This window comes from Xiphophorus hellerii, chromosome 9 (genome assembly GCF_003331165.1).
Source record: "Xiphophorus hellerii strain 12219 chromosome 9, Xiphophorus_hellerii-4.1, whole genome shotgun sequence".
Lineage (NCBI taxonomy): Eukaryota > Metazoa > Chordata > Actinopteri > Cyprinodontiformes > Poeciliidae > Xiphophorus > Xiphophorus hellerii.
This window is the reverse complement of record NC_045680.1, coordinates 14,985,561-14,999,406: the sequence shown is the minus strand read 5'-3', so window position 1 is coordinate 14,999,406 and position 13,846 is coordinate 14,985,561. Positions and strand designations below refer to the sequence as shown.

The following is a 13,846-nucleotide window of genomic DNA, read 5'->3' as shown; positions in this document are numbered from 1 at the left end:
GAATGTAGCCAGCAGAGAGTGTTTATAGGTAATCTCTGTCGTGATGTGTTCTTTCTGGACTGGCACCAATAACTCGCAAAGTAACTTGCGGCAATGTCTGAGAAACAGAGCAAAAAAAGCGAACATGGAGGGGATTCAACTTTTGGAGGCTTCATTTACAACAAGCTGCGAGGTTAAGTAGCGTTTTGAGCAAATGCTGGGTCTGTGAGGGTGAATAGCAATGGGAGGCTTAAAGGCCGAAACAGGCATTTAATCAGGGCTCAGAAACCAAGGAAAGGAGGAAGACTTTAGAGAAAGAGGAGGATGAGGGAATTAATATGTAGCGCACACATTAATTATGCAATCACACCCTTAATCTGTGCAGATCTGGACGAGCTTATGTTAACAGAAGCTCAAATTTACTGTAATGACAGCATATTTACATTGACTAAAACTACGAAATCAATATGTAAATGTAATGTTTGTTGTAGCTAACTGGAGAAGATTGGAAAAGTGGGAAGTGGGAAGGATGGATGCATATGTAATGGGGCTGAGCAGAAGGATGAAGGATGGGTGTGTATGTGTGTTTGCAAAAGAAGAAGAGAGAGAGAGAGAGAATGAGGAGAAATAGAAGGGGTAGGGACACATAAATAAGGATCTAGCTAATATCATGATTATGTTTGGACACGGTCCCGAGCTGCTGCTGGCAGGCAGCTAAACTCCTAAATAGGCAGAGATGGAGGGTAAACTGAGAGGAAGTGTTACTCTGTCCTTCCGAGCAAAGAAGGAACATCTTATCAGTCATTTGTGGCAGGCTGACAAAACATTTGGTGCATTTGTGGGTAGAGTTCTGTTCAAGATTTACTTTTTTTGTTATGTTCTATACAACAAATATAGTCACTTCAAACATCAAATGCATTCTGCAGGAAATATAAAAAAATCTGTCATACATAATGAGTCATTTTTTTGTAATTTGCCATCTGTTTAAAGAAGTCTGCTGCATAAATAAATATATATATATGAACCAGACAAGCGTGCTTCAAGTAGAGAGGGGCTGAGATGTTCACCACAGTCGACTGATTTCCATGATGATCAGCCCTGACCGGTGTCCAGCTGGGCTACAAACTCAAAAGTCTGACGTTTTTTTCAATCAGCGAGTTTAAGCATTTAAAAACGCAACATTCTTAAATGTTGCCAGATCACACTGACTTGACAATTAACAACTTCGACCCAAAGGAGTTCAAAAGTTGTTCTGAGAGAAGATTATTCAGCAGTTTGCTATTTTAAGTATTAGAGGGGTGTCTAAAAAATAAAGTTAGATGAAACAGCATTTCTTATGACATGTCAAGACAGGTTTATGAGTCTTTCAGGCTGCAATGGAGAGCAAAACTCGGCAGATAACAGGACGACAGAACGTTTTACGTCAAAGATATTTATTTTTATTTTTTTTGCTCAAACATATTTACCTCAGTCTGTCAATGAAAATGCAAGATTTGGAAATGCTGGCGGACTTTTGGAAATGTGAGTGTTAAGATAAGGGTCCAAATGATCTAAGCTATTGAATACACCAGGACAGTTTTACTAGAGATGTAAATATAAAATCCTAAAGATAGTTTAAAAATTAAACTATAATCCTTTTATATTTTAAATAGTCTTGTTTTACAGTGACTGTTCTCTCTCACACAGTGTGAAATCTCCTTTTCTCCAATGCAACCGACAGCCACTCACGACAGAAACGCTATAAGTAAATATTTTGAATACTCTTCTTATGTCCTCTTAAATCAATGAATCAGAATGATCTACAGTCAGTATCAGGAGGTTAACGTTCTACGAAAATCGTAAACCTGGCACAAATAAATTGTGGTCGATGCATCTGTAGTTTGGGGCGTTTTCTCCCTGAAGCAGGCCCCCGAAGAAGTCCAGGGTTGAAATACGGATGTCTTTGTGTTTGCCTCTGCCAACAGAGGTCTTTTTCTCACTCAACACACATAGTCGGTGGCATCTAGGTCAGCCTGCAACATCTCTGGAGGCTCTTGACGTGGGCATTAGGGTGAGGGAGGGAAATGTCATTTAACTTTATGGACAGCAAAAAGGCAGCGTTGTGCAGGGGAGAAGAGCATGCTAAACAGATTGGTTTCATTCTGAGGTAAGCCCGTCGTCTCAGCTGCGGCTCCCACTGGCACAGAGCAGACTCCAGACCTTATTAAAGAAGTATTGCCAGACACAGAGATGCACACGCATGCACACAATGTGACATGTGACTGAAAAACACTAGCACACACTATGCACTGAGAGATTGTACTACGCATGATCTCTCTCAAATTTTCATAAATATGCTGGCAACATGTGCTTTTACTTCTCAGATTGCTTAAAAACACACTGAGAACGCGAGCTAACCTGTCATACCTTCACAGAGGGCATCAAGAAGTACACATGATGTCTTCTTACCTCCGCCACATTTTACATCCACAACAAAGCAGAAAAATTTGAAACCACTCAGGCTCTGCTCTGTTTTGGTCTGCCATTTTGTCCGAAAATGACATAAGACGCTAATTGTTGAATCCTTTCCATCAAGCTTCATAAGCGAGCTCCCTCTACAGCTCTATGTTTCTGCATCTAGATCGCTCTCACAGAGCTGAGTGAACAAGAAGCTAAGACAATTTTTAAAAAAGAAACAAAAAAACACAAACATAAAACCTAATGAGTCCTTCTGCGATTTTAAACTTCTGTGAGAGTTCAAATTAAAATAACCTTTCATTGGCAAACACGCCTGCTGGGAGCTGGAGCGAAGAATAAACAAGAAAGGAAACAGGCTCCTTTGAAATATTCATCAGGCCTTCATCATTAATGCAGGAGATTAGCTCCTCCTCAACACTCTCTTGTATTCACAGAGAGTCATTGACATGGCCGTCCTCAGACCCCGGGCTTTCACACTGCACTGCTAACTGCACATCACATCGCTAACTAAATAACTACCTGAGGAGGATTGGTGCTCAGAGGAAAATCTCCCAAAGCCTCTAGATTTATTTCTAATCAAACAAGACGAACAAGGAAAGTTTGCTCAGCGCGACCGTAATGACAGTGCACCTCCGTATAATCGCTCCATTCGGTTTAGGTGTGTGCGGTGAGAACCAGGCACTACAAAGTGATCGCCGGAGACACAGTACATGGGACATTTTCATTGTCACTCAGCAACAATTTAAAGCAAATTAAACCCATTTAAACATACTTGGTAGATAAATTACTACTGGATACGTCTCAACTTGTGAGCCATCACTTTTAGAACACTTGATGGATCCAGTTGAACTGGAGTGAATAATTTGATTTGCATAAGGTTTTTTTTAATGCTTAAAAACCTTTATTGTGCCCTGTAAAGGTGACCAAATTTTATTGATATTACTAATGCAGATGTACAACTTTGTTTGGGAAGTAACGTCTTACTTAAAAAAAAAGTGGGCCTGCTCACGTGATATGATTAACAGTAACTCAGCAATTTATACTGGAACTGAGTTTTTACATCATCTAATTATTTCATGAAAAGCCTTGTAATTATGCATTGAGTAAAATAAATCTTGTACAATAATAATACATTTTAAGAAAACAAGCATTATGTTTGAGATACAATAAAGTCAACTTTTCCTAAAATAATCCCACAAGTGACCATATTCTAATTTGAGGGATTGTAATGAAGACATCTTCATTACTGGGACTATTTTTACTTAAGTCACTCTATAGCATTTTAAAAGCACTTTTTGCACTTTATTAACAAGCACTTTCTTTAGCGTTGAACTTTAAGCATAGATTTGCGCATAAATAATTTGCACACAAGAAGTTTTAATTGTATTTATTAAGTATTTTTAGTGATTAGCATGTAGCCTTTTGTTCTGGGCTCTGCATAGCTGCTCCTCATTGAGAAGTGAGGTGGTTGCCTGTGAAGGGAGGATAATTGTTACTCAGACTAATGAGCTACTGATGGGTAAAACTGAGCAAATGTTTGTGCATAATCTGTTAAGTGTGGAGTGCTAATATGAAGTGACTCACCTGTCTTTCTGTGTCCTCTCCCGGATGTTTGGACAAATACTACCCTGAGGTCTAGACACCATTTATAGGTTTCGGGAGAAGCCATTGAAAAAGGGTTTTGTGGTGTTTCATTATGGTGTAATGATAAAACATAAAATATTTATAAAAAGTAAATGGAAATGTTTGTACTTAGTAAAAGGCATTTTATTTAAATAGGTGGAGATTGGTGAATTTAGATCCCCCGGTAAATTAAAGGTGGTTTGGTCTGAAACAGCTGGGACTATTTAAGGCTGCGGTTTCTCCTGTGAAATGGTTATTGAAGCTGTGAGAAGAATAAACCACTGCTGTTCAACCTGACTCTGCCTCAACTTTTCACCCTCACTGTAAAATCCAGCCACAAAAGGCCGCCTTGTTACAGGGATATTGCATAGATTCTTTTAAACTCAGTTTTGCTAAATTTTAGTGTGCTGTTGGCCCAATTTTACTTTTTCACAAGAGGCCAACACATCCTCATTTACTGACCACTTTCTTTTAGGTTTATGCTTTATTTAAAATAGCAAAACTATCACACAATACATAAAAAATGGTCTAATATAAGATATCAAAGGGATACAGATATATTTAAAAAACATTAACAATAAGAGTTGCTGTCAGTCTTTTTGCTTGTCATTAGTGAAAACTATTTGCTGACATCGACACAAATTGTGCAAAGGTGTTTTGATGTCTTAGAAACCAGTTACTACAACTTGAGCTTTAAAGAGCATGCCTTTTACTTAGCCGAGTAAATTCCATGAAGCTGTTTATTAAAAAAAAAAAAAAAAAGGTGTCATTAATGGTATTGTTTAACAAAACATTAAGAGACAAGTGAATAATTAAGTTACTGGATTTTAGGTACAGACGTTATAAAAACATTGAAAACCAGTAAAAGTTTTTCGTCATAACATTCCAACAGAGTAAAGTCAGTTTAATGAGAAAGCAAAGAAAGTACTGAGACCGCAGAATAACACGGAGTTGCCACTCCCACACCTGTTTCTGCACACTGCCAGTCAGTTGGATGAAAGCCAGCTCCTACAGCTACTTTCCAACACTTACAAGAAACACAGAAATACTCCCAGACATGAAAAACTCAGACAGTTCTTGTGTGTAAACATTTCAGGGACTCCTAAGCAGCAGTCAAACAGACTGCAGGCTGGCTACCTGAGCAGATAGCCTGACTAATTAACCAGCTAACCCAGCCTGGTAGACTCCTAGCATCACTGTACAAAGAGCAGAACAAGAAAAGGTACAACATTCTGAACAATAAACACTTGAAAACTATTACTATTTAGCTTGTGTTCATTCTATAGGTTAAGTCTTTGCACTAACATCAAAACATTTATATTTTGATATCATTAAAACATCATTAAAATTGTAGTAATTAATGGTATATGATTTACAAGCAGCTGGAAAGTTAAATTAGCTCCTTTTTGTGTAAATAACATGATATTTTTACTGCTATCTTGCCCCATATCTAGCACTGAATTGAGCTTACTAATTATGGCTGTAATAATAACTGGGATAAACCATTAGCAAAGTCCAAATAATGTTTATTCTAACACATTAGAGCGTCGAATTGGTGTTTTGCTAATAATGTGCCCCAGTTTACCTGGAAAGCTTAGCCGACTGCCTGTATTTACTGCAACAAATTTGCAGACACTGCAAACTAATTGTCAGCGCACTGTGGATATATGGTGTGAGAACAGTTTATTTTTATTCCAAGCTAACAGCTTGTTTGGTCCCCCACCAGGGGGGCCGCTCCCCTCATTTTCTGTGATCTGTCACCCATCCTCTCCCTGTTTGACAGCAGGGTCATCAGACACACACACATACATACACAAACGTGTGTACATTCGCAATGGGAGCCCACCCGGGCCTTTCAGCCCCAACTGTCCGCAGCTAAAATAGCTGCTGCAAAATAATGAGCTCCTGTCACCCAAAATGATATCGATAACACTTGGAGGAATGGCAACGGCGCTGCTAAAAAGACGCAGCAGTCAGAGGGGGAGTGAGAAGATGAGGGAAGCGCAGGGGAGGGAAAACCGGGGAGATGAGGGCCATTAGCTGCCAACACAATATAACTACCACTTAGCCTAACTAGCAAGCAAAGAGGCAAACTGCCAAATTACTTACACAAGGGTTCTGCTGACATGAGGATGCTTGTTTGGGTGAGAACTAAGAAGCATTTTTTTTAATTTTTATTCACTGTTAAATATGAACCCTGTCTTACAACTGTACATATTGTGCCAAAAAGAGGAAGGCTTCAGATGACAGCTTATCCAAGTACTAACTCAGGACAATGACTTTATTATTAAACAAAGGATGAAATAAAAGAAGAGCTGGGTATATATAGTGATTTAACCCACTTTAAAAATAACAATATTATAATATACAGAATTGATTATGATTTCCTATTTTACTATCATCATATAGAAGTGTGATATAAAAATGCATTATTATTGTTCTGATCATGTCCTTGGGAACTATTTTTTTTATTTCCCCAAATATGTCTACTGATGTGACTAACAGCACAAGAATTTCAATGCATAAAAAATTGTCATAAACTATGTAATAATTGCAAAATAATAAAAAAGATCATAAAAACAAGCAAAATTATCCTCCAGTCAGTGAGGTCTGCGTAATCTTCTAGTCCACTTTTATTTGTTCACTGTCAGTTCAAACACATCTTGATCAATTTACAATAAGAGGCTAAAATAAAGAGATACATTTCTACAATTGAATTTACCTGACAGCTTTAAAGGAGTGTAAAAAAGAAACTGCAAAAACTAGTGATTTGTATGGATATTGCACAAAATGTCTGAAGCGCAAGATATAAAGTTAGACACAAGAAACAATGTTCTGCTGAAAGAAAATACTAGTACATAAGGAGGGGATGAAATGATTATTTACATAACAAGGACTGTGGCAGCTGATGCTCCTTTCAAAATGTCACAGTGGATGGGAGAAAATGAATGTGCAACACAGGGTCAAACGTATCCTGATAAATCAATGACAAGGATATTTGTTGGCTGGATTCTGCTCTATAAGTGGACAAATATTGCCACCTGGTGTTCACTAGCCGGTACTGCATGTACAATAATCAGTATTTTGCTTGTGAGGCAGGATTTGAGGAATGAATATGACTTCTAATGAAAGAGCGTGAAAAAGCAGAGATGCTGAGCAATGGTAATGAACGTTACCTGTTTTTGCTGGTGCTGGCAGTAGGGGCGATGTCTGGAGTCAGGACGTACAGGCTGTTGTTCTTGGGAAGGTGTAAACTTCTCAGCACCGTCTGATTACACACATAAGGACAAAAATGCTTCTCTTAACTGAAGCAGACTAATTACACCTTCTTTCTTCCTCACTGTTGTTTCATTAGCATTGATAAAAACATGAATGTCACAAAAAAACCGCTGAAATCCAATCTATGCACAAAAAAGACAAACAGGAGGCGCAGATTTGAATCATTTCAGCTACATTTTTAGTTAATTCTTGCCACCGTGAGTTGTTTTAATTCCTAGTAAAACAAATTTTAAAAACCCAGATCACGAACTCACAGTATCTGACACGTCTCCACTCTTCCATCCCTTCAGATGCATTTTGGACGCTGGAATGCCGAGTTCTGTCTGGAGGATTCCTTTAATTTCTCCTGTGGATTTAATTATAATTAAAGGGACGGTCAGGGATGTAAAAATGAGGACAACCTTGTAAGTTTTTCTTTGCTGAAGTCAAAACTAATACCTCTACAAAAAAATCACTATTTGATAGAATAAGATACACTTGATAAATTGTCCCAGAAATTATTGCAATAAACAATTATGTTGTTTTGAAATCATTTTCAAGTAAAAATAATGGTAATGGCATAGCAATACAAGTACACCTTCTCAAATATCAAACTTTAAATGATAAAGAACATTTATTAACATTGTAAGTGGAAGACATTTTAAATATCCAAAATATCCTTCAATTCTGGTTACACAACAGGGCCGGTTGAGACCAAAGCACCAGACTGAAGACTTTTGTCATCCAGTTTTTGGTAGAAAGAGAAAGAAAAGAGGAAAACGATAAATCATGCAAATTATTGAACTTGCTTTAATTATATATTTGATATATATTTGACATATCTTTATCAAACAATCTTTTCTCTCAGAGTGTGAGGTTATGCTTCTGGTGCTCACCAACTGTGCGGCTCTCCTCGAGGACAAGCTCCACTGATCTTTGCCTGTACTCCACCCTGAAGTTTATCATACGAGGTTGGCGCTCTACAATGTGTCGGGTAGAAGGGCTGATGGGACAAAATGCTGAAGTGGAGGACGATGGAGGAGAGGAGGAGGAAGATGACGAGGAAGGGGGTGGACCTGCACTTCTTGCTGCTGCGTCGGCTGCTTCTGAGTGGCTGGGGGGTCCGTACATGGTGGCCTGGCTCGCCTCGCTGGTAAAGTCACTGCACAGAGATCACAGTTTACTGATACTGTAATTTATAGTGTCAAATTTATATAATACTAGAAAGACGAAAAAAGGGTCTCAATTCAAAAACAGTATGAAGAGGTGATAAAAAGGCAGAACGTCTCTTTTTTCCCATATTTTCTTTTATAATATACGTTTATTTGTCGGTGCTGCTTTCTCAGATGATCAATGGTTCACATTTATTAGAACTGTATTCCAAGAAGGTAGATACAGATTTTTACATAAAGACTCCATTTTATTTAGTTCAGTGATAATGTTTCTGCCTGGAGGTGTACCTGCACCACTCACAGACCCACCAATAAAAAAAAACCAACCACACGATAGCACAGCTACCAAGAGATTTACATACTTATTACACACTTATTTATTAACCTACACTTTTCTTTTCATTGTCATGAGCTGCATTATATGCTTGAATTCTGCAGATTAGTTCATTATTTTTGAGTTAATGCAAAAATTTGTTCCTAGGTCAGCACTTACTGAATCATCTGATTCAGAAAAAAAGTCTGTACCTTTACCCTTACTTGGCACAATAAAACTTAAGGCCATGGAAATATCTGTAACCAGTACAAGTTCACAGTTCAAAATGTCACCATCCCAAAGCAAACCAAACCTTCTGCATCTATACAGAAAAAATATATATTTCAGTGCTCGTACTAACAAGGACATTTTTCTAATTCTGTTAATGACTGGAAAAGAGGTCACAGGCAGAAAGGGAAATGATTTTAGTGCTGGTGTGCCTCACGACTGGCCCCTGCTGACATCATCACTGTTTACTGGTCAACAGCAGTCTTCTCATAACAAAGCCAGCCATTTAGTAAATGTGTAGCCCACCAGTCACACTGCCAACCAGCCTCCATTCAAAGCAATCTGTGTCCTCGACAGAGAGCTGCAGTATTCTCATGGCCTCAAGCCCTTCATGTCTTTTTATTAATATCTCTTCAATGCATTTGAGAAAGCCAGAAAAGGACCTACTGTAATTTACATTTACCTACTGTAAAATGTCATCAGCTCATCACAAAACACAGATTTGTTCCAATGCGTTAGATCGAAAGTCTTTTCATCAATCTCAGTAGTGTTGTCGTGATACTAAAATGTCAAATTCGATGTTTAAAAAAATACTCAATACCGTCAAAGTGTCATTTGCAAACACAAGGTTTGCTTCCAACTAAAATATCATTATGCAATCATGCAATATGACAATATTTTAACTTCCTTCATAAGGGTAACACCATTAAGTAAGGGGCAATTCAGCCCTCACTTAGAAAAATGCAGAATTTGAAAGTGTCACTTCCCCATTTTGCAAACTAGTAGATAGCACTTAGTATAAATGTTAATGTTGTTTATGAAAGTGTGTGTGTTTGATTTATTCGTACAACTATTTTTATATATTTGCTTATGTTAATTGTGTGCTTCCATTTGCCTGTCATGTTCATACAAATCAATTTCACTACTGAGGCATATACAGGGGTTGGACAATGAAACTGAAACACCTGGTTTTAGGCCACAATAACTTATTAGTATGGTGTAGGGCCTCCTTTTGCAGCCAATACAGCGTCAATTCGTCTTGGGAATGACATATACAAGTCCTGCACAGTGGTCAGAGGGATTTTAAGCCATTCTTCTTGCAGGATAGTGGCCAAGTCACAATGTGATGCTGGTGGCAGAAAATGTTTCCTGACTCGCTCCTCCAAAACACCCCAAAGTGGCTCAATAATATTTAGATCTGGTGACTGTGCCGGCCATGGGAGATGTTCAACTTCACTTTCATGTTCATCAAACCAATCTTTCACCAGTCTTGCTGTGTGTATTGGTGCATTGTCATCCTGATACACGGCACCTCCTTCAGGATACAATGTTTGAACTAGAATGGTTCGGTAGTCCTCGGCAGTGACGCGCCCATCTAGCACAAGTATGGGGCCAAGGGAATGCCATGATATGGCAGCCCAAACCATCACTGATCCACCCCCATGCTTCACTCTGGGCATGCAACAGTCTGGGTGGTACGCTTCTTTGGGGCTTCTCCACACCGTAACTCTCCCGGATGTGGGGAAAACAGTAAAGGTGGACTCATCAGAGAACAATACATGTTTCACATTGTCCACAGCCCAAGATTTGCGCTCCTTGCACCATTGAAACCGACGTTTGGCATTGGCACGAGTGACCAAAGGTTTGGCTATAGCAGCCCGGCTGTGTATATTGACCCCCGTGGAGCTCCCGACGGACAGTTTTGGTGGAAACAGGAGAGTTGAGGTGCACATTTAATTCTGCCGTGATTTGGGCAGCCGTGGTTTTATGTTTTTTGGATACAATCTGGGTTAGCACCTGAACATCCCTTTCAGACAGCTTCCTCTTGCATTCACAGTTAATCCTGTTGGATGTGGTTCGTCCTTCTTGGTGGTATGCTGACATTACCCTGGATACCGTGGCTCTTGATACATCACAAAGACTTGCTGTCTTGGTCACAGATGCGCCAGCAAGATGTGCACCAACAATTTGTCCTCTTTTGAACTCTGGTATGCCACCCATAATGTTGTGTGCATTGCAATATTTTGAGCAAAACTGGGCTCTTGCCCTGCTAATTGGACCTTCACACTCTGCTCTTATTGGTTCAATGTGCAATTAATGAAGATTGGCCACCAGGCTGGTCCAATTTAGCCATGAAACCTCCCACACTAAAATGAGAGGTGTTTCAGTTTCATTGTCCAACCCCTGTATAATATAAAACAAATTATCAATAACTATCAATATTGACTGATATGAAACTTTTATATCGTGATGCGTTTTTCAGCCATATCATCCAACCCTAAATCTGTTTCTGTTGAAGTCATCTCTTCCTTGTTTTGGTCAGGTGAGCGGCTGCAGAGAGCAGGAGGGCTGTCTCTGTTGTTGCTGTGCTGCTGATGGAAAAATTGCAACAATTTGGGCAAATGAGGATGGGTTAGTTTATATCAACTTGGACTCAAATGAGCATCTTTGTAAAATACATTTTTTTAGTGTTGATCGTATTGGAATATTGACTTATTTTGACAATCCAAGGTTTCCTATAATCTTGTAAAACTAAATTTTAGGTTTTCAAGAGAAATAACCATAAAGTTTAACATCAGTAAATACTCATAGTATTCTACCTAATGAATCAATATAATATCTGAGGTTCTGAGTTTAACAATTTATTTGAAATTAATAATGACTGATGAATTTTTAAATAATATATTTCCCTCATTACCTTGTTGAAGCAAATCATTTTAGTTTCTACCAATGACTCTTAGGAATATTGACTTCCTCTAACAGAGTCAGCAGTCGTTACCTTTGTAAGATCCCATTCTCCTGTGGTATCACTCCATTGATGGCTGCCTGTAACAAAAGCAAAACTACATTTTACAACAAAATATAATTACATCAATGTGTTTATGTAATGTCCAAATTACCAAGTGTAACACTCAACATTCGATCTGATTATCTAAAAAAATAAAGCAACTATTAAAGGAGCTTATTTCACAAAGATGAGAGACAGTGTGTCGTCATATGAAAGAGGACACTGTGACATCACTGGCTCAATGTTTTCAGAAATGTCAACTAGGTCAAAATGTATGAGCTGGAATATTCAGAGAGGCTGGCCTGGAAAGAGGCACTGAAAAGACAAATATAACCTCTGTCAGCTTTGCAGGTGAACTTTTGTTTCAATGGACAATTGATTCAATCCAATTATCACTGTTGTACACAAGACAACAGGGAGATGTTATGTAACGTCAGCAGGAAGCTGTGTTGCTTGAAAGCATCAGGTGAAGCAAAAACATTTTCTAAATTAAAATGAAAGGGGGTTTTAATCAATGCCAAGATGACCATTCTCATTGTTGTATTGTTCAACACAGTTGAAGGTTTTCATGTAAAATGTTCATACAATTTCAGAATCCAATGTCTGTTTTTTAAGGAACGAAAAGAGAAAAGGGGGTACATGTAATAAAATAAATAGAAGAACAAGAAGGGAACAAGGGACCACATGAGAGAAAGGAAAGGGAAGAACACAAGAAGGAAGGAATGTAGACAGATAGGACACAAGGAAGCTTTAAATGAAGGACACAAAAAGAGGACAAGCAGGAAGTAAAAAAGAAACAAACAAAAAAGGAGAGAATGAAGAACACAAGGTAGGTAGGACAGAAATTAAGAATGAATAAGGAAACAAAAATGGGAGGACAAAAATTAGGGAAAAAAGTAAAGACACAAAGGATGCCGAAAGGAAGAAAGGAAGGACACAAGGAAAGAAAGAAACCAAAATGGAAGAAGTTAGAAAAAAGGAAAGATGAAAAGAAGGACAAACAAAGAAGATCAAAATGAGGGAAGGAAGAACAAGGAAGAAAAGTCTGAAAATGCAAAAAAATATATACTTTTTTCCCTCCATATTTACCCAGACCTTAAAAATAGTGAAATTAAATTCCAGACTTCTCCAAACTACATAGAAACCCTGTTAGCATCTTGTGTATCTCTCATATTTGTTTTGTCCTCTTTCCTTCAGGCCATGTTAATGCCCCTCTCACACAACACTGCACAAGCACATGTTTAGTGAGGCAGTTTCCAAATAGTGAGCAAGAGAAAGTTATTTGTAATAATTTTAAGGTTTAAACAAACCCAACTAGGAGAGCATTTGCTTTAGAGCTCAAGGTCTCCCTTGTGTAAACAAGATCTTGGCATAACTCCACAGTGTGTTTTTGGAAGACAAAAATCATTACTCTAAAAAAAAAAACAACCTTTAAATCAGGAAGCCCTCTTCTCCTGGGTGCAGCTAGGCACAAGAGAGACCAACACTGCCTGCTTAAATCTCCTGACAAGCTAGTCATGATCTTGTGGTGGGTCTATTAACTTCTCTGTGCAACAGCAGTAATTAATCATACACACAGTCCAGAAATAAACACGCATCCTCCTGAGATATCCTAAACTCTGACACAGTTATCTAAAAATATTTCCTACTTTAGAAGTAAAAGAAGTTTTTAAACCTATTGTTTGCCTAATCAGGCTCTGTTATCTTTAAAGTAAATTGATGAAGAAAAAAACTGTCAAATATAACCTACAATAAACTAAATTTATTAAGCTTAAGCTTTATTTACGCATGTTTGATGCCTGAGTGCTATAATCCTCACCTACTGGGATACTGAGAGCAGTAGCTGTGTGTATAACAATAAGAATTACACAGACTTCATAGTAGGAAAACTAAAATGTCACATGTAGTTGTTGCAGGCTTTACAATGCTGCAAAACAGTAGAGTTTGTGTTGCAACCTAACTAAGACGAGTAGCCACATTTATTTTAGTTTCAGTCTTAAAGAGTAAATGTTTACAGTGACATGTAAA

At 38.2% G+C, this 13,846-nt stretch overlaps 1 protein-coding gene across 1 annotated transcript in view; it reads right to left on the bottom strand.

Moving 5' to 3' along the window:
- The window catches only part of faf1 (Fas (TNFRSF6) associated factor 1), a 74,623-nt gene that overhangs the window by 56,785 nt on the left and 3,992 nt on the right, over positions 1–13,846 (bottom strand). Inside the window, exons 3-6 of the mRNA XM_032572493.1 lie at positions 11,810–11,856; positions 8,214–8,479; positions 7,593–7,684; positions 7,236–7,327 (exon numbers count right to left, since the gene is read on the bottom strand). Coding sequence (XP_032428384.1) covers positions 7,236–7,327; positions 7,593–7,684; positions 8,214–8,479; positions 11,810–11,856 — 497 coding nt within the window. The remainder of the gene's footprint in view (positions 1–7,235; positions 7,328–7,592; positions 7,685–8,213; positions 8,480–11,809; positions 11,857–13,846) is intronic.